This window comes from Onychostruthus taczanowskii, unplaced genomic scaffold (assembly GCF_017590055.1).
Source record: "Onychostruthus taczanowskii isolate IOZ18803 unplaced genomic scaffold, ASM1759005v1 scaffold43, whole genome shotgun sequence".
NCBI classification, from domain to species: domain Eukaryota; kingdom Metazoa; phylum Chordata; class Aves; order Passeriformes; family Passeridae; genus Onychostruthus; species Onychostruthus taczanowskii.
The window spans coordinates 578,320-597,140 of NW_024501792.1; the positions used below are offsets into that span (position 1 = coordinate 578,320).

General features: G+C 53.8%; 1 protein-coding gene across 4 annotated transcripts in view; it reads right to left on the reverse strand.

Annotated features, from left to right (window-relative positions):
- The window catches only part of CADM1 (cell adhesion molecule 1), a 133,593-nt gene extending 117,188 nt beyond the window's left edge, over window positions 1-16,405 (reverse strand). For all 4 annotated transcript variants that reach the window (XM_041413721.1, XM_041413720.1, XM_041413719.1 and 1 more), the window contains exon 1: window positions 16,325-16,405. In XM_041413721.1, coding sequence (XP_041269655.1) covers window positions 16,325-16,400 — 76 coding nt within the window. In that variant the 5' untranslated portion in view covers window positions 16,401-16,405. The remainder of the gene's footprint in view (window positions 1-16,324) is intronic.
- Window positions 16,406-18,821: the final 2,416 nt, after the last annotated feature.

Genomic DNA, 18,821 nt, shown 5'->3' on the forward strand with positions numbered 1-18,821 from the left:
AGAAGGCTCTGAACCAGTAAATATTCTTAAGTACTTGACACCCAGTTCCCTCGGAGAACTGCACAGATTGCACATTCACAGAATGCCGGGATTCTTCGCACATTTTCCAGGCCATGTTTCCCAGAATTTACAGTTTCTTCCAAAATATTGTGCAACATATTACACCACCAGAATACACAACTGCTTGGCTGGACACACAAAATTGGTTCATTTTCTCTTTTTAATCTCTTTCAGGTGATGTTTCCATTATGATTTTTTCGGCCAAACCAACAATACAATAAAACCATTCCCTAAATCCCCTGAAGAGTTCAAACCATCATCCGTTCTGCACCGAGCACCAACTCTACAGAATTTGTTCTAGGAGAGTATTGGAAGTAAGTCCAATAAGTTGGAAGTCAATTTAATTCTTTCAAATTCAACTATCAGAGATCTCCAGCCTCACTGGGGAGAGAGAAAATCATATATATGTATACATACACATATACCTATAGACACACACAGAGCTAATCCCCCTGCCCTGGCTGCTCCTGTTCCCATCTGCAAGGCCCAGGACCCCAGGTAACGCCAGCCACGCGGCATCAGTGCAGTTATGACCACAGAGCTATTTTGGTTTTATGCACAGACTTTACTACCACCTTATAAAAGAAGGATTTCCAGAAGGCAAATGGACCGACGTCTCAAAATAGAGTGTTTACATTAACGCTTGGCAAGCAGAGCCTGCAAACAGAGATGAATAGAGATAAGCTATAAAAAACACCGTGGACGTTTACTTGCTGGAATAGGAGCTTGTAATCCAATTTCAGGTCCTTCTGCCAAGTGTTACACACAGCATCTTTGTGTGTGAGATTCCAGCCCCGTCCCCCACGGCCGCTCCGCGAGGATCAGCCAGCGAGGACAAGCGGCAATTCCGGCGGAACGCTCCATTAAAGAGCCGTTTGGATGGGGACCGACGAGCTGGCTATACCCAAACTCACTGTCCTTCCATTTGTGAGAGCATTAAAAGATCAGGAAAGGACAATAAATGCTGCCTGAGAGGCACGAGGGATGGCGGAACGAGGGCGGAAAAACAAACCTTCCCGCACCTTTCTGCTGTTAATGGAGAACAAACAGGCTTCGCCTGCAGTTGGAGGCTCACGAGAGCCCCGCGGACGCAATTACTGCCTGGTAATTAAACGTGTCTGTTTGTTCCACACACAAGACACAAAGTCACATAAAACAAGCCAATCTGAGCCAGCCCTTCCTGGCTGGAGCAGAGCAGGATCACCTTGGACCAGCGGGCACAACCCCACGTCCCAGTGCCATGAGACCAGAGCGGGGGGGATTCAGCCCCAAGGGCTGACTCCACCCTCCAGAATTTTCTATTTCTGAGAGCTCCTAACAGCCCTGATTACACTGGGGTTTGGTGGTTTTAATGCATGAAGTTTTGGTTTTAGAGCTTCTAAGATCACCTGACATCCGGGAAGAATTCTTCTTCCGCTGGATTTTCGTTTGACACAACACAGCAGAGATCCCTAATTCAGTTAATCGCTCATCACATAAACAAAGAAACCTCTTGAGAGCCAGAGAGCAACACGCACATGTATTTGCAATGCATAAGAGGATATTTTTTTTAAATGGTAACAATGCAATCTATTCAGTGTGAAGAGTCTGGGAGGCCAATTAAATACTTTGGGTTCCATAATTATAATTGCAGTAATGAATAAGAAGGAGCATTACAGCTTGCACAATGCAGTTCCTCCTCAAGTCAATGATTCAGTTCTTGTCTGCTTTCAACTAACCTTTTGTGTCTCTTCATATCAGATCTTGCAGATTACTTTGAGTAGAATAAAAATATCCCCAAATATCCCAGGTAATGTAATACATTTGGCATCCCTTGATTATGCCTACACACAGCCTACAGAAGGGATTATGCACTAAGTGGATAACACTCATTTTGATTAATTTTAGACATTAGTGAAAATTCAGCAAGGCTCCAGCTACCATCTGAATGCCCCTGGCAAGCCTGTGGTGACAGGTGAAAGCTGAAACTTGATTACCTGGGGTTTTTTGAGGTTTCCCCCCCTTTTGGAAGAGCTTTTCCTGATCATCCTCTGCCTGGAAAGCGGCTTTGGTAAAGGACTCTGCTCCCTCATTTTCCTCCCGAAGCAGCTTTTATCCTCCATGTGTCTGCAGAGATCAGCCCCGGGAAATTGAGGACTCACTCCCAGAAAAGTTAACCCCAAACTGCTCCATTTCTACTCAGACAAGTAAGAAATATGTTTTGGTTGGTTGGGTTGGCTGGTTTGGGTATTCTGCCAAACATTCCTAGGACTCCCCCAGTCTTGCTGCCCACTGTACTTGGCTGCATTTTGAGAATCAATCACCTTACAGAAATCTCTTAACTTCTGAGCATTCCCAAATACATGAAATAAAGGACTTTTCCCATAGAATTATCACATTTGGTAAAACCTTCCCACGATTTCTCACACAAAACAAAGCCTGAAGGACAAAGGGTTAACACTGGGCTGCAGCTGCACAGGCACCAACTGCCCCCCTTTGTCTCCAGGGAATGAAAACATGAGATTTGAGATTTGACACCCAGCTTTATGAATTCAAAACTTCAGACACTGCCTGCAAGAGAGCAAAGCAACATCCTTCACAGATGCACAGAGAAAGGGAAAAGTTAATTTTATTGATGGAAGACCCAAAAAAAGGCAGATCCTAATCTGTGGGAGTGAAAAATCTCCTGCTCTGTACAATAAATGGGACCTGGAGCACCAGACACTGCAGGGATTTATTACCTGAGGAGACAACAAAACCCACCTTCCCTCTGGGGTTAAAGCAAGGCGCTTTTGGACTGTCACTGCTTGTCAGGAGCAACTCAGAGGATCTGATCACCAAGGAACAACCCGCACATTGCAGCGTATTCTGCGAGTATCACCACGAGAATCAGGCCTTTGGGAACCCTTCTGAACCCAGTGCCTGCCTCCAGAAACTCACCTGGGCACCCTGCCCACCTGAGCACACCTTCAGTCACGCCCAGCCACCCTCGGTTTGCTTCTCTTTGGTGTCTTCCAGAAAAAGTCTGATTCCAAAAGTCAACCCTGGCCTGGCTGAGGATGGCACAGAGGCCAAAAGGAGCTCTTCAAGATCACTAATTAGTCCCTTACTGCCTTCTATCAGGGCAATTCCAGAGGCTGTCATGGGCTGTAAGGAGCCTCACCAAGAGCCCCACGTCATCAGCACAGACCTGGGAAGGCAGCGCTGCGCGGTTGGGTCCGAGCACACATGGCCACGAGTTGACATCTCCTGTTGACTGAATTAGAGCATCTTCTAATGAGGCTCGCTTCAAAATCATTTTCCATCCATTTGCTCATGTCAGCATCAATGTATTCAGCATTATCTACCAATTAGTAAACCGGAAAACATTCTTTAGATAATCTAAAATCTCGCTAAAATATTCGACGTGTCATTCATTTACTACAAACTGCCCTATAAAAACAAATTACTGGAACCAGCTGTCACAAAGCAACAAGTGTCTCAGGACAAAGTGGTTTTTAAACCAAGGGCTTTCCAGGACACATGGATTGCTCTTCTGTCTTCATCTCCCGCAGAACTGGTCACCTCCAAAACTGTCCCTGTCCCCAACGAGCAGGTGAAGCCACTGCAGGCATTGACACCACAGGAGGATGCAGATCACTCTGTACTGGAGTTCAGAAGGACATCCCAGGCATCAGGGGTGAGGGCTGGGGAGGGTTCACCCTTTAGAAGGATCCAGTGTTTGGAGCTTTCACTTTTTGGCTCCTTGGACCAGTCCAGTGCCAAGGATGCATCACCACAAAGGAGGCATGACCCAAACCAGGTTCCTCCTCAGGTGTGCAGCTAGGGATGAGCTCCCCTGCCATTCCAGGCTTCTTCAGGACTGACAAGCTCAATGGGAAGGTGCTTTCCACTAGATCAGGCTGGCAGGGACCTCAAACTGCTCTCCCTGTGCACGGCAAGCTGGGTGAGCAGTGCCAGGGTTGCAGCTCAGGTAGGGCACAGTGCCAGCCCCACAGCAGCACCAGCCCAGCCAGGGGCCACTCCAGCAGGATTCCCAACCCAGCAAATGCCCTGGCAGCAGCTTCCATCCAGGATTATCCAGACCAGGGCAGTGCACGGCCTCAGCAGGGCGAGGATCCCTCCCAGCACAACATCCTCACTGCCAGAGCCACCCCAAATCGTCCCCCCTCTGCAGCTCCACTTGGGGCCACACGTGTCAGGAAAAGAACTCTGCATGCCACGGCAAACACAGGGCAAAACCATTTTGTTTGAGGATATTTTGTGGTTTTTTGCTCAAAAGACGCAAAACCCCTTGGTTTTCCCTAAGTTTTGCAGGCACAGGAAGGGTGGTTTGGAGGATGGCTGTTTTTATTTTTAATCTCTTGAGCGTGGCAGAGCAGTAAATCTTGCATTATGCTCTGAAGACTGTCAGGTTTGGGCTTCATTTTGGTCTCAGATTAGACTCCTGAAGCAATGAATCTTCCATCACGGAGGCCATTACCAACCCAGTTTTCCTTCATTTTGGACTGCTTTATCCCTGATTGTGTTATCAAGCTCACCTCCAAGCGCCTCAGCCGCGAGGGGCTCAGCAGATCCTGCACCAGGGGAGGTTCAGGTTGGAGATTGCCAAAATTCCTTCCCTCAAAGGGTTGTCCAGCCCTGGCACAGGCTGCCTAGAGGGGATCACCACCCCAGGAGGGATTTAAAAGCCGTGTGGATGTGGCACTTGGGGACATGATTTAGTGGTGGCCTCGGCAGTGCAGGGTTAATGGTTGGACTCGATGATCTTACAGGGCTTTTCTAACCTAAACGATTCTCTGATTCTAAATTACCATATGCAAATTGTGATCATTAAAAGGCATTTATAAAAATCAAGTAAAACAGCCCATGAATATTGAAAAACGTTTAAGTGTTAAGTTAAACGACAATTTTCAAAACACACGAAGGAAATCTGACCGTAACCAACCAGTCCCATGAAATACCATATCTATCATCAACTTTTTAATTACCAATTGATCAACATGTAGACAGTGTAATAGCTTACAGCTTTTAATTACTGAACTATCAAAATTCCAACCAAAAAAGGAACCTCCAGAGATGAAACTGTAATGCTTGATTATTCACTGCTACATAATGAATGATTTGTTTTTAAACAAGATGTCAAGTTCCTCATGTAATCCATCTGGATGTGTGACTCCGCAAAGCTCACACTGCCCATACTAAGTACTTGGGGCTCCTCTTCTCCCTTCCCTCCTGATCCCACAAGTGAAGGGTTTTGGGGGATTTTCCCCCCTTAAGGCAAAACAGTCCAGAGTCGGGGGGCTGACAGGCAGAGCGGCTGCCAGAGCTCGCTGCGGATCCAGGCACGCCGCTCCAGCTCCCTCCAAAGGGACAGGTTTTTGCCTGGGAGGGAACAGAGCTCCTTCCAACTTGCCTGCACTCCGAGAAAGCAGCTCCAAAGCAAGGAAGGCAGGCAGGGAGGGCGGGCAGGGCCGTGCTGCTCTCGCTCCGCACGCTGCGAGGCCCCGGCGCCGAGGATTTGGGATGCAGCTCCCCGGTTCTCCTCCCGCAGCCCGAGCCGAGCCAGCGCTGCGAGGATTTAAGTGCTGGCATCACACAGAGAAGCACTTCGGGGTGGGGAGAGGCTTTTATCTTTGCCCTAAATTCAGCGTTGAGCTGAACAGCACATCCACAAATCCCCTCCACGCACAACACAGCTGGCCTCTCCTCCCGTGTTTTATCCTAATAACAGTTCCAACCTCAGAACTCCAAATCACCCCCGCAAATCTCCCTTTCTGTGGGCAAACGCAAAAGATCCGCAGGTTTTCAGGACCACGATCAGGATCGCAGAGCCCTCCACAATCCTCACCCCCCCGGAGAGGATTGTGCCAAATCCAGGCTTTTTGCGTTCAGAGAGACACTTCCCAGAAACACTCGTTTGCAAATTCAGGGTTCTGAGCAGGGATGTAAAACATTCTGGAAATAAGACTGTTAAACAAGGGCGGTTCAAGCAGAGCCTATCAGTCAATTAAAAATAAAACTAGCAGCAAATAACACATTTGTTCCATCAGCCCAGTGGCAGCGACGAGCATCCCTCAGCCGGAGCCCTGGTGTCTAACCCTACAGATGTTCCCTGTGCACATCAGCCCCCAATAGTTGTTCCACAGAACAGCATCTGTTCCCACAAAAACAGGCAACAAGAGCCTTTTCTTTTCCCTTCATCACAGCCTCGGAGCCCCAGTTGTTGCCAACCAAACCCAACAGTACTTCCCCCATAAATTCACCCACTCCAGCCACATCTGGGCTTTGATTTCCACACGGAAACCACAAGCTCCTTCCTCCCTTGGGAAGCTGCTCGCACGCCGAGCTTGTACAGATTCCCACATAAGAAATTCAGTAATCAGTCCAGGAGCTGTAAGCACTTATGACAACAATATCTATCAACACTTAACCATATTTACAACTAAATCATGTAAATACCAGGCAGCTCTCCTCTGCATGCTGATCATCTGGACAAATGAAGGCTGAAAAAAGTCACTCCAAGAGGAGACCAGACAAACAGGACCACATTGGGTGGGAAACAAGCACCCATGGCACTCCAAGATCACTGAGAGCACTGAGGACACGACAGCAGAGCCCCCAGGGCCACCCTGCCTGACAGCCACGAGCCCCCAGCCATCCACAACACCTCCCTGTGCTTGGCTCTGTGCATTTTCTGTACATATGTGTGTATTTCGTGTCCATTTCGTAAATACTTCATCTATGGGATCGGTATATTTCTCAGAAAAACAGGGACAAGCTGCTTCAAACACCTACCCAGAGCTCTTCCCTCTCCATCTGCCTTTGAAATCCTTATAAATCCTAGGAACCAATTTAAAATTAAAAGATCCCAATTTCAGAGAGGCTTTTCTGTCCCCCTCCCTCGCCCCCCCCCCGCAAGATGGACCATTTTATTACAGCCATTAAACTGACAAAAGTGACTTTTCAGCTGGTTCACTGAAATGCCGCTTCCACAGCAGTTTAGCAAACACTTTCCCAGACCTTTATAAAGGAAAAGTGATTCCGTATGTAATTGGATTTTTTGGCACAACAAAAATACCAAGTTATTAAAACTCTCACATGGCTTTGGATTGTGTCTTTAATGGACGCCAGCATCCTCAAGTGCTACAAAGACATTTTACATAAAGCAACGAGGAGCTGCATTTCCAAAGGTTTCCCAGAGGATTCAGGGACAGTTTTCAGCAAGATTTTCTCTTTGGGCACTGAAATCCAGGAGGGGGAGGATCCCAGCACTTTCCTCCAATATCCTCCTTGTCCATGCACACCCACCAACATCCCCATTCATTCCAGCACAAAATCCCCTCCTCCCTCAGGACACCCACTGGACTGGTCACTCCACTGGGCTCTCCCTGGGAAGAAGCAAATGACCAGGCTGAAAATAGCTTATTAATCCTCATTTATGTCCTGCAGGATCGTTTCAGTCACTCCCTACCTTCGGACAGGATTTTTACACCCCCACAGGCCCCATCACCCACGGAGAATTTTCATTTCTTTGTCCTGCCTTATCCAAAGAAGTCAGATTTAGAGGGGTGCAGTGCATGAGGGGAAGGAGAGGAAGAAGCAGTGGCTTGTGAATGCAACAGGTTGTCCACAAGAGATTTATTCTTGTAGGAACTTAAAAAGAATCGTTCTGTAGGAAACACTGAAATCCCATTTAATGGGACTCTTGCTAAACCTCCCCCTTCCAAAACAGGAATGAGATCAATAGATCCACCCAGCCTCAACAAAAAACAGAGCACCCCAAACCTGACAGCTGCACCGACCTTCCTGAGCTGCATTGCACACACATCCTAACATTAACATGAAAATTTTGGATCCAATTTGCTGATGAGAGCCTGGAGGAGCGAGTCGTCCTTTAACTGTGCATCCAAAATTCTCCCAGAGTGATTTAAGAGCCACAGCACTGGGTTTGCTATAAAGCCTCTGTTTACAAGGCTCCACGGATTCCTACAGAGCAGTAAGTGATTTGCCTCCAAGTGTTTCCTTTATTCCTGGGCTGGGAGCGTCTCCCCCTTTCCCTGGCGACGTCTGAAGGGAACACTGTTAATCTCCCGTCTATCCTGCTTTAATCTTCACCCTTCCCAGGGAGAGGCACGGCTCTGCTCCTCGTGCTGAGGAAGCAATACCTGGCAGTTATGGATTCAGGGAGTTGATTAAACCTGTGCCTTCTGTTAAAGATTCTAGGGAACGATTAAGGCTGTAAGACCTTTAAATCGAAGGAAAAGCTGTTTGTGTGGACAGAGCTCAGCAACCTCAGCGTGGGCTTCGCTTTCGGTGGTTCTGCCTACTCAGGGATGAGTAACGTCTCCTCTGGAGCCACCCACAGACCAGGAGCTGAGGAAGACTGGCTTTAACTGTGACAGGGCAAGAAAAGCCACTGTGTGTTGTGACCCCACACACAGGCTCTGAACGACGCGAGTCTTCATTCCAAGCAGTCCGTAAAATCACGGTAAATGAAGAGCAGAAAAGTGCCAAAGGAGAAATCACACTCGTGTTTTATGCACCAAGAGAAACCTTCCCTGCATCCACCCTCCAACAGCGACCATGGCCAAGAAGCAGGAGCAGGTTACACAGGTTCTGCCTCATCCCAGCACGAGTCACCACAAGCACCTACACAGGACAGGGGTGTCACAGTGCCTGACTGCTCTGCTCCAGACAGGGACCTGCTCTGCCTCCCACCCTCCAGGACAGGAATCCTCCTGCAGACCCGGGGAACCGCACGCTGCTTCTCCAGGCTGCACAGCGCCGCAGCAAACGAGGGCGGCAAAGGAACGGATCTGCCCGCAGACCTGGAACTGTTGTCAAGCCAACACCAAGACAACTCTTCCCAAGGCAAGCAGGGTTTGGCTTTGTTCGTTCCTGCTGAGCCCAGCCTGGAAAAGCTGGCTGGCTCCGAGGAGTCCTAACAAACCAAGCGTCCCCCAGCGCTCCGCCTGACAAAGCTGCCGGCCGCTGCTGACAAGCGCTCAGGGCTTTGATGGTTGTCAGGCAGCTTCCCCAGCGCCAGGGAGCCCAGTCAGGCTGTCACAAAAACGATAACAGGGACGGCACTGCTCGGGATGTCGGCTCTGAGCACGCTACCCCGTCACCCACAGCCCTCCCCGAGCAAGGCAGGCAGAGATCTGGGCACGAAGGCTTTGTAAGAGCTGCTGACACCCAAACCAGCACAGCGGGCTTTCTGCTTAGCAGAGCCTGGGAGTGCATGGCAAGGGCTGTCCTCAAACAGCTGAAAACAGCACCTAATTCCATACAGAGTGGGAAAAGCAGGAGCAGTAACCCTTGGGAGCTTCTCTGTTCCACCAGGCTTCTAACACCATGTCTGCGTTAGCCAACGGGAACGAAGACATCAAAGAGGCAATGGGAGCACAGGCAAAGAGGTCCAACCACGTTTCCAAGCAAAACAGCTTAGAATGAAATGCAAAACAAACCCAGTACAGCAATAGCCCTCTACATGTGGATATTTCAGGTTCTCATTACTATGAAACCATTAAGGATTAGCAGAACAACCTCACAACCAAACTCCATGGAGCAATGCAGGGTTTCTGTGACCACAGGCACTGCAGCAGTGCAGGCAACTGTCCAGATGCTCTGGAGCAGTGCCAGCATTAAAAACTGGGGTGGGTGGGCAGATGGATGGATGGATGGATGGATGGATGGATGGATGGATGGATGATGGATGTCCACTTGCACCCAGCCAGCACAGAGGCATGAAGAGAAGCCTTTGCAGCTGAGCCAGCAGCTTTCCCCCCTGGTCTGACCCAGCTGGACCATTTCAACACCTCTCCACAGACAGAGGGCAGCTGCTGCCCAGAGTTATCCCGTGCCACACCAGGGCAGCGAGGCAGAAGCAGCTTTGGAGAAAGTCACAGTGCTTTTCCAAGGTCAGGGATGTATTGGCATCACGGAGCACATCCCAGAGCAGCAGCACTGTGATAAATGCAGGAAGTGAGAGCGCTCTCTCTGCAGAATTAGGGACAGATGTGCCTCTGCTCGGCTACAAAACCAGGGCCACGGGGGCACAGGGAGCCTTTCTTTCTGCGTGTTAGCCCAGAGGCTACGCAGAAAGTTCCCTTTCCAGCCCAATTCTCACAGAGCCCGACTCTGCTGCAACCCCAGCTCCAAAGCTGAACACGAGTAATGTTGAAAGTGCTCTGCCAGGGAAGCTGCCAGGCAGCCTCATTTAAAAACAGGGAAGCAGCAACAAGCAGTTCCTCATGCTTGATCCGATTACTCTGATCTCTCTTTTGACGCTGCAGACTCAGACTCGTATTTCTATTGCTGCACGGGGGGAGAAGGGGAGGGAGGGAATGTCACTTTGCTGCTTCATATTTCTTTCTTCCTGTCACACTTTGCAGAGGGATACACACTGCAAGAGCTGACAGGAGCGGGGGTCTGGGGTGCACCCACCTCACAGAGGAGGTGCCACACAGGCCAGTGGCCCCAGGACCCCACTGGGCCCCCACCCACAGTACCAGCACTCCCAGACCAGCCTTGCTGGAGCTTGCCCCAGTATGGTCTCATGCTGTCCACGAGAAATTAATCTCTATAAAAGCATTACTGCTCTATTTCTGTACCAAACGTTGAGGTGCCTCAGGTCCAAGAGTCATCACATTTGGGACCAGCACCCAAGTGCTTCTCTGTGAAGGGAAAGCCCCACTGCAGAGGTGCAGTCACAGCCACCGGCTCGAGAGCCCTGCTGACAGCGTGGGGAATGCAGTGACATTTCCAGTCTGGAAGCAGACCTTGGAGGAGATCATAAATCAGATACAGGCTCACTAACTGCTAAAAGAGGACACCACGAGATCAGAGCAGTTTATTCCAGACGTAACCTGAACCCAGGGGTTTATACACCCAACTCCTCCAGTCTGAGCACAACTTTAAAAGGTGACATGACCCTGTAGGCAGCCTTGGCTCTGATGGCTCATTGGCATCTCCCTGATCTGCAGGTAGACATCTCCATCCCTCAGGGCTGCCACTGCTCAGCCAAGGGATCCAGAAAATGCGACATTTCCTAGGGAAGGCTCAAGCCAGGAGTGTAAGTACTGAGAGAAAACTTCACAGCTGGGATTGGCAGAGGAGGAAAGTTTCCAACACAACTTTTTTTCCACTGCCAAATGCACACCTGGGCTTTAAAACCTATTGGCAGTCATTTACTGTAAAGAGACTATTCCCCCTCCAATGCTGGCATCTGACTGGAACTGCCACTAAGAGGGATGGGGGGACATAGGGCTGTGTCATTTGGGCAGGACCAAAGCAAACCCACCACAGACCTGCCAGCAGGCAGCACCTGTGTGTGAGACTGTCAGCAAACCAACATCAAGGAGCTGTCAGCACTTCCAGGGACAAAAAAAAAAACAAACTAAAAAAGCAAAACTAAAGACATTTTCCAGTTAAGCTACAGCCCACAAAAGTTTTATATCTCTGAGCAAAGAGATGCGCCTAAGTATCTCTTTGATCCTTCAGACTGGAACTTAATGGGGTATCAAATATTCCACTGATTCACCTTGAGAATTTGGTAAGGGCAGAGTCTTTGTAATGCTCAAGTTTTTAAACCACAGAAGAACACAGTAAATTAAAACCACACCACAGAATAAAAATAGCCAGCCCAACCCTACAGAGGGACATTGTTGGTCTAAAATAACCAGGAGCGGAGGGCAGCAAATGTCCCTGGCATAACCCAGCCAAGTGTTTGAAATGCAAGCAGCCACCAGCCACATACTGCGGGTGAGGGCTCAGCAACGGCTCCGAGAAACCCCGAGAACCAAATCTCCTTGGGGATCTGCATTCCTTGCTGGAATTTGGGATGGGTGGAAAAGACTGACACGAAACTCGGGTTTTCAGAGCCTCATCCAGCAGCGTACAGTGGCTTGCAGGGCTCCCCAACGCCCAACCCAACGCCCTGCAAAATTGTGAGAGCCCGATGTGCAACACAGCAGGAAAACCGAGAGGTTCAACAGGTAACGAGGACACCGGGAAGAAGAAAAACTGTTTCCACAGCAAAAAAGGCTGACAGCAGGCGGGTGGTGGTCACACATGGGCAGGGCCATCAGAGGAGTCGCCTGCAGCCACAGTATCGCAGCTGGGGCTCACCCTGCCCTCGCAAATTAAAAACTGGAATAACTAAATGCAGCCGGCGGCTGAACCACAAACGCCGGCTCATCGCGGCGGGGCAGGGCAGGCCGACAGCTCACGGCGTCCAATCCACAGAGCCGAGAGCGAACCAAGCCTCGTGGCACTTCCCTTCCATCTCGCCTGCCACACATCCCAACCCAGCCTCTTCCCCAGCACGCTGCCCTGAAGCGCCTGAGCCCACGCTGGGCGACCTTCAAAGCTTTTGTGGTGGAGCTCCCCAGGAACCGCAGCAGCAGCTGCTCTCGGCAGCGTGCAATTACGTCCCGGGAAAGAGACTGATTTATGGAACTTAAACAAGTACATACCACTCCTAATTACAACATTCCACCTAGGGTCTCTCCTTCGTGGCAGGTTTCCACAGCGTCCCTTTATTTAGCGCCGGTGGGTTTGCACCTCACAATGTCCCCCGGAGGAACAAGCACAACTTATTTTTTTTAACATGTAGCATCCAGTTTCTCAGTAGACACTGGCTGTGTGTCCAGCTTTGCTTGTGCTCTCAAACCACTGTGTTAAGTATTCACTTCCTGGCTCAGCTCCAGGGAAGGACGCAGCCTCACGCTCCTCTCCTGGAGCCTGCTCAGATCTGGAGCCGCAGACAGGAACCAAAATGTTTGGATTCAGGAGGGAGCCCCTGCTTTCCTGACACAAGTACCACCAAGTGCCACCAACACCCAGAAGAGGAACAGGTTGTCAAAACCCCTATACAAAGTCTGACAATAATCCCTAGAAAAACAGCCATTCAAGAGAAACATCCAAAAAACTCTGCCTACACGCAGGAAGGTGGCTTTGCTTTCTATGAGCAAATGTGTTCTGAGGAGCGCTTGGATGGTCCATTCAAACGGAGGGTGTATCCAGGCTGGAACACGGGTTTTACTCCGGGTGGCCTCAGGCAGACGCAGGGTTAAGGAGCTGACCCATTTTCCACCCGGCAATAGGGCAGAGCTCACCGATGGATGGCACAGGCACGGCCCCACCGGTGCTGGCAGGGCCGGGGGAAGGCTCGCCAAGCGCCCGGCTGACGGAGCCAGCGCTGTTTGATTACAAAGCCTTCTTTATTTACACACCAGGAAAGGCAGCGCAAGGCGAACAAAGGCGACGGCAGCGCAGCATCAGCAGAACGGCCGCTGCTACGGCCGGGGGTCCCCGGGGAGCGCGGCTCTTCTCCGGCCTCCCGCCACCACGGCCACCTCTGCGCACCAACAGCGGCCACCCGTGCCAAGGGGACACCGGCAGCGCCCGTCCCGGCGGTGTGCATCCAACAGCGTCCACCCCGGGGATGTCCATCCTGCAGAAGGTGCTGACAGCCGCCCCTCCTCAGAGCAGAGCACGCACGGAGCAGAGCCATCTCCTCGCCTTCCCGTCCTCGGGAGCCTCCTTGGCAGTGGTTTCAAACCAGATTGTCGTGCTTATAAACCTGGGCTCAACTGCCTACACGCAAGACAAATGAGCCCAAGCTGCAACCCAGATGGATCACTTTATTCCCCAGCCCCTTCCCCGCCGGCGTTTGCGTCGCATGCAGAACGCAGCGCGCGTTGCTGAAGGCCAGGGACGAGCAGACTCGCCTCGCTTGCATACAAAGGCTCCTTGGAAACTCACTCTGTGTTTACAAAGGAGCCTGGCTCAGCGCAGCCGCGCTGGGAGCGCTCGCTGCCTTCGTGGGGGGCTTCCCCCGGGCCGGTTTGGTGTCGGCAGACACGGAGGCTGCAGCCACAACCAGCCCTGGCCAGCCCCTCGCAGCTCCGTGCCACGGCCAGGTCGCGGCTCCACGCCGACGCCGTCTCCAAACACCTCCTGAGGCTTCTGCTGGAAAGTTGTTCTCCCTGAAGCGCCGAGCGCCAGCGCAGACAGACTCCGAGTTCCAGCCCAGCGCTGCCCAAGCGCCTCAGAGTGAGCCGAGAGCGCTCCTCAGCCCTCGCCCTGCTGCACAGGGGCATCAGGAGCTCCACGAACCGCAAAGCGTCGAGAGCGGCTGGAGAGGAAGCACAGACACACACGGATCCACGCGATCGCACAGGCTCATCCCGAACCGAGTCCCGCTGCTGCCTACTGCTGCTCCGGTCGCCTCGGTGGAAGGAGGCAGCAGAACCCTCGGCCGCACTCCGCATCACGGGGTGCCACCACGGCGGTGACACAGCGCTGGCACCGCTGTGCCTCGGGTGGCAACCGTGCAGGAGACACAACGACGGCACTCTGCGCTCAGCGCTGACGCTGCCACCTCACACTAATTCTCTCTTCGCTGAACACTGAAGCGAAATAACACTGTTAGCTTGGAAAAGGGGGAGAATGGGGGGGAAAAAGGAAAAAAAGCTCCTCAGCTGTAGGGAAATTTCACCTAAACGCAGTCTGGGATTTTATGCTGCGATTCACAACACAGCGCCGCAACCACAAAATATCTGTCTTACCACAACCTCAGCTCACGCCGCGCGGTGCTTCTCACCCCGGTGCTCGGGTCAGGCACAGCCAGTGTGAGCCAGCATCCAGCCCTGCTTTTGTTTGCCTTCAGCAGCTCTGCGATCCCAAATCACAGTTCCACCCGTTGGCTGGGCAGCGGAGAACAGGCTGAGCCTGCCGGGGGATCACTCTGGCCTCCAGTTAAAAACTGCTCTTAGAGAATTTGAGGTGAGCAAGAGAGCAAAACAAAGGATGAACGCGGCCGTCCAGGAGCCGGGCTCGTATTCCCAATCTGAGCGTCTCTCCCAGGACCAGAGTTCCCAGGTCACACCGGCGGGAGACTCGCCAGGCAGCGAAAAGCAGCGAACACACAAACAGCACCTTGTGACGAGACATCTGAGAAGCTACAGCACGGCGACCGCAGGAACCCCGGGCGCGGGGGAGCCGGAGCGGAGCCTTTCCCCGGCTCGCAGCGCAAAGAGCCGCCGCGGCGGCTCCTTTCCTTCGCCCCGGCTCCCCGCAATGGGCTCGGGGCTGCGCAGCGCCGGCATCGGGGCAGAGTCGCCCTTCGGGGCTGCCCAGCGCAACCGAGCGCAGCCGGGAGGGCACCAGCCCCGGCCCCGTTCGCAGGGGGAACAAGCTGAAAACGACCCCGGCGATCTCCCCCCACCACCATCCCACCAAAAAGGCCGCCCGGGAAGAGCGGGGAAGGCATGGACATGTACACAGGCTGTGAATAAAGCTCTTTGTTCGCCGGGCTGGCGGCCCCTTCGTCCCCCCTTTCCTACGAGCGGGATTCAACAGATCGTTCAATGGCCTCTTGTTCTTCCCAAACATCCCGCACACAGCACCCGCTCCTACGGCCGTGCGGCCCCGCGCCGCCCCACGGACATACTGGAAACGTGAACGGCGTTAACGGGGGATGTTCGAACCGAAGCCACCGGACACGAGCGCAGGTCGCTGCCGCGGCTCCCGGCCCGGCGGGGAGCGATGCCGGGCGGGGTGGGGGGCTCGCCCAACGCACCGGGCACACCGCAGCCCGAGGGTGCCGCGGAGAGAACCCAACCGGCCCCGCTCGGGGGGCCTCGTTAGCCACACTGAAGCAGCCAGCGCCCGTTCCAGCCGCAGCGCCCGAGCCGGGCGAGCGCCCCGAGCGCGCCCGGCTGGGCGGGGGGCGCGGCTGCGGCAGGGGGCACCGGGGGAGAGGGGAGAGGAAGGAGAGAGAGGGGCGGAAGGGAAGAAGAGGGAGAGAGAGAGGGAGAGGGAGAGCGAAGCGTCGCGCAAGTTCCACTCAGATTCCAACAGGTTCCCTGCTCCCGCAGGGGTGCAGCATCCCCGCGCCGCCGCAAACACGGGGGGGTGCGGAGAGGGGGGAGATGGAGGGGGCGCGCAAAGCAATTAGTTTTTAATTGCGGGGCCGCTGATGACCCCCCGGGCAGCGGGAGAAGCCGCTTCCATGGAAACGGCAGCGGCTGCCCGCGCCGCGCCGCCACGCGCGGGTGAGCCCGCCCGCCGCTCCCGCCGCCGGGGGCGCTTCCCCGGGACCACCGAGAGCTCCGGGCACGGCCCGAGGCGAAGGAGGGCGGGCGGGGCCCCCCCGGACCCGCCGCAACCGGGGCTACCCGAGCGCCGCCGCGATCCCCGAGCGCGAACACCCCTCCCCGCGCCGCCCGCCCCGGTACCAGCACCCGTCCGTGCGCGGGGGCCGCGTCCTTCCTACCTCGGGGGATGATGGCGGCGGCGGACAGGAGCAGCAGGAGGAGCGGGAGGAGCCCCGGGGCGCCGCCGCCGGCCATGGCGGGGCCGCGCCCGGGGCCGCACCGCCGCGCCCCACCTGCGGCTGTCACCCCGCTCCCTGCCTTCCCCCTTCGCAGGGTCGTGTGTCCCCCTCCCACGCCACAAAGCGCCCTCCTCCCGCGGTACCACCCCGGCGTGCGGTGCGCCCCCGCCGGCGCTGTCCGTCCCGGCAGTGTCCCCCTGAGCACCCCCGCGTTCAGCAGCGTGCAGATCCCCCGGTGTCTGTGCCCCCTCTCCGCCCCCGTGCACGCTCCCGGGGGTCGTGTCCCCCGGCCCAGCGCCCCCCGCTGCCCGCCGGAGCGGGCCCCGCGCCGCTGGAGGCGGTGTTGAGCCTCGGCGGCTCCGGGGGAGCGGAGAGGCCGGAGCCCACGAGCCCCCCGGCGGCGGCGATCGGGGCTCGGTAACCGCAGCCCGGCAACCAATCCACCTCTTCTGCGGATTTGTCACCCACGCGATGGATTTAAACCGAGCGAATTCACAAGTAAAGCCCCGGAACTGCCCCCTGCCGTTCCCTTGAGTGCTCAGCCGTACCGTAACGCACGGCAAACGGAGCGGCCGGGTCACCGGGGGATTCATCCCGCCCGGGAAAGGTCCAAGCCTTCCCCCCACCCACGGCACCAGGAATGGAACCATGGAATCGCTGGCAATGGGTCCGTGCAAGCGTTAATGGAGCAAACGCAGAGGATGTCGAATATTCCCAACCTTATTAATTAGGTTATTCCAAGTTAACCTGAGGCAGGTGATTTGTCAGTTCAGCTTCATCATCCCAGATTCTGCCAAGCTTGAGGTTAAAACCGCCCAGGGCAAGCACTGAGTCACACTGTGGGGCTGGAGAGAGCTTTCACCCTTTGGAATGTGAAACCAAGCTGGTTTCACACCCAAGAAAACCCAAAATGCTGCTGCCGGGGGCTTGGTTTGGGGTATCACTCCTCCCTGTGTCCCCACCTCCCCATGCCGCTCTGTCTCCCATGATGACAAGACTTTCTGCTCCACAGCCATGCCAAACATCTGTTTCCTGCTCAACGAGCAGGGTTTTGGGCCACCATAACCATCACAATTCCATAACAGCTTCACGCCAGTTAGTACAAAAGCACTTGTCTTGTGCTGGGACCCCAAATTCCCTCCTCTCCAGGAGGACTCCAGCCCCACCAAACCCAGCAGAGCAGCTTCACTGGCTGCTGTGCCATCCCATGTCCAGGCATCCCGTGTGCCTGTCCCTAAATACCAGAGCAGCCCCCCTGCACGATATCACACGCTGCGACCCGCTGCGCTCAGGCATCAATTGAGACACAACCCGCATTAACTAAACAGGTTTATAATAATTCAAGCATTCTGAGGGTGAGGACAATAAGTAGTAAGAAATACAATTTGCATAATAAATATCAATATCACAACAGCTAAAGCAAACCGTGACAAATTATCTGCTGGTAAATGGCCGGGAGATTATAGAATGCAAATTGCAAATCCTGAACTCTAGGAAATGACTTCCCTAACCTCCCGCCTCTCGTTGGGCAGACGGGGAGGGACTCGGGACGGGTTCGATGCTCCTGCTGGAGACGTCTCCGTGCCTTCCATTATGCATCAACTTTAATTTCAAGAGGAAAGCGATTTCCTCTGTCCTGGAAGCTTAGCCTCAGATTATTTGTCACAGAGTGTTTAGCAGTGATGCTGCTGCAGCGCGAGGCCCGCTGGCAGTGATTGAAAGCTGCGTTAAATCAAATCACCAGCAGCCAGGGACAGCACGGAGCCGGGAGTGGCTCTGGGAGCACGGGCACAGGGGCTGGGGCATGAAGGAGCACAGAGACTGACCTGACCCACGAGCACTGGGGGTGTAATCGAGGGTGTTACGGGATGAGGTCACTCCCTGAGTCCTGCTGGCCGAGTGGGCACTCACTCCTGAGAGTCACTCGTGCCAGGGATGCTGGAAAGCCCCGTGCCAGCTCTGGAGCAAGGCTTAAGGCTGTGGCCCAGGGAAAACCCAAGGGCCAGCAATGCCTATGGATGCCTCTGCAGAATTTTGCACCAGGGTGAGGAGAGGAGCCAGGGACAGAGGAGAGCTCCCAGGACGCTGCTCTGAGCTGCCAGCAGTGAGGGCTGAAGTGCAGCATCCCCTGAAATCGAGCTGTCCCCAGGCCACCAGCTGCAGCTGTAGCAATGCCCACTCCAAAGATCAGCTTTCCTTGCCTTGACATGGGTCAAGAGCGGCAGGAATTCCTCCTGGGAGCCTCACCCGTGCCACTTGGAGACCCTTCCCATGTGTCACTCTGCCTCCCCCCGCTGCGGTTTAGCACATCTCAAAGACCAGATGGTGTTTTTGCATTTTAAACCAAATAAGCCATTGTTTGTTAATTCAGCCTTTAAATCAGAGCAGAAATGAACTTAAAAATGAGAATTCCAATCTGTGGTATAATTCCAGGGAC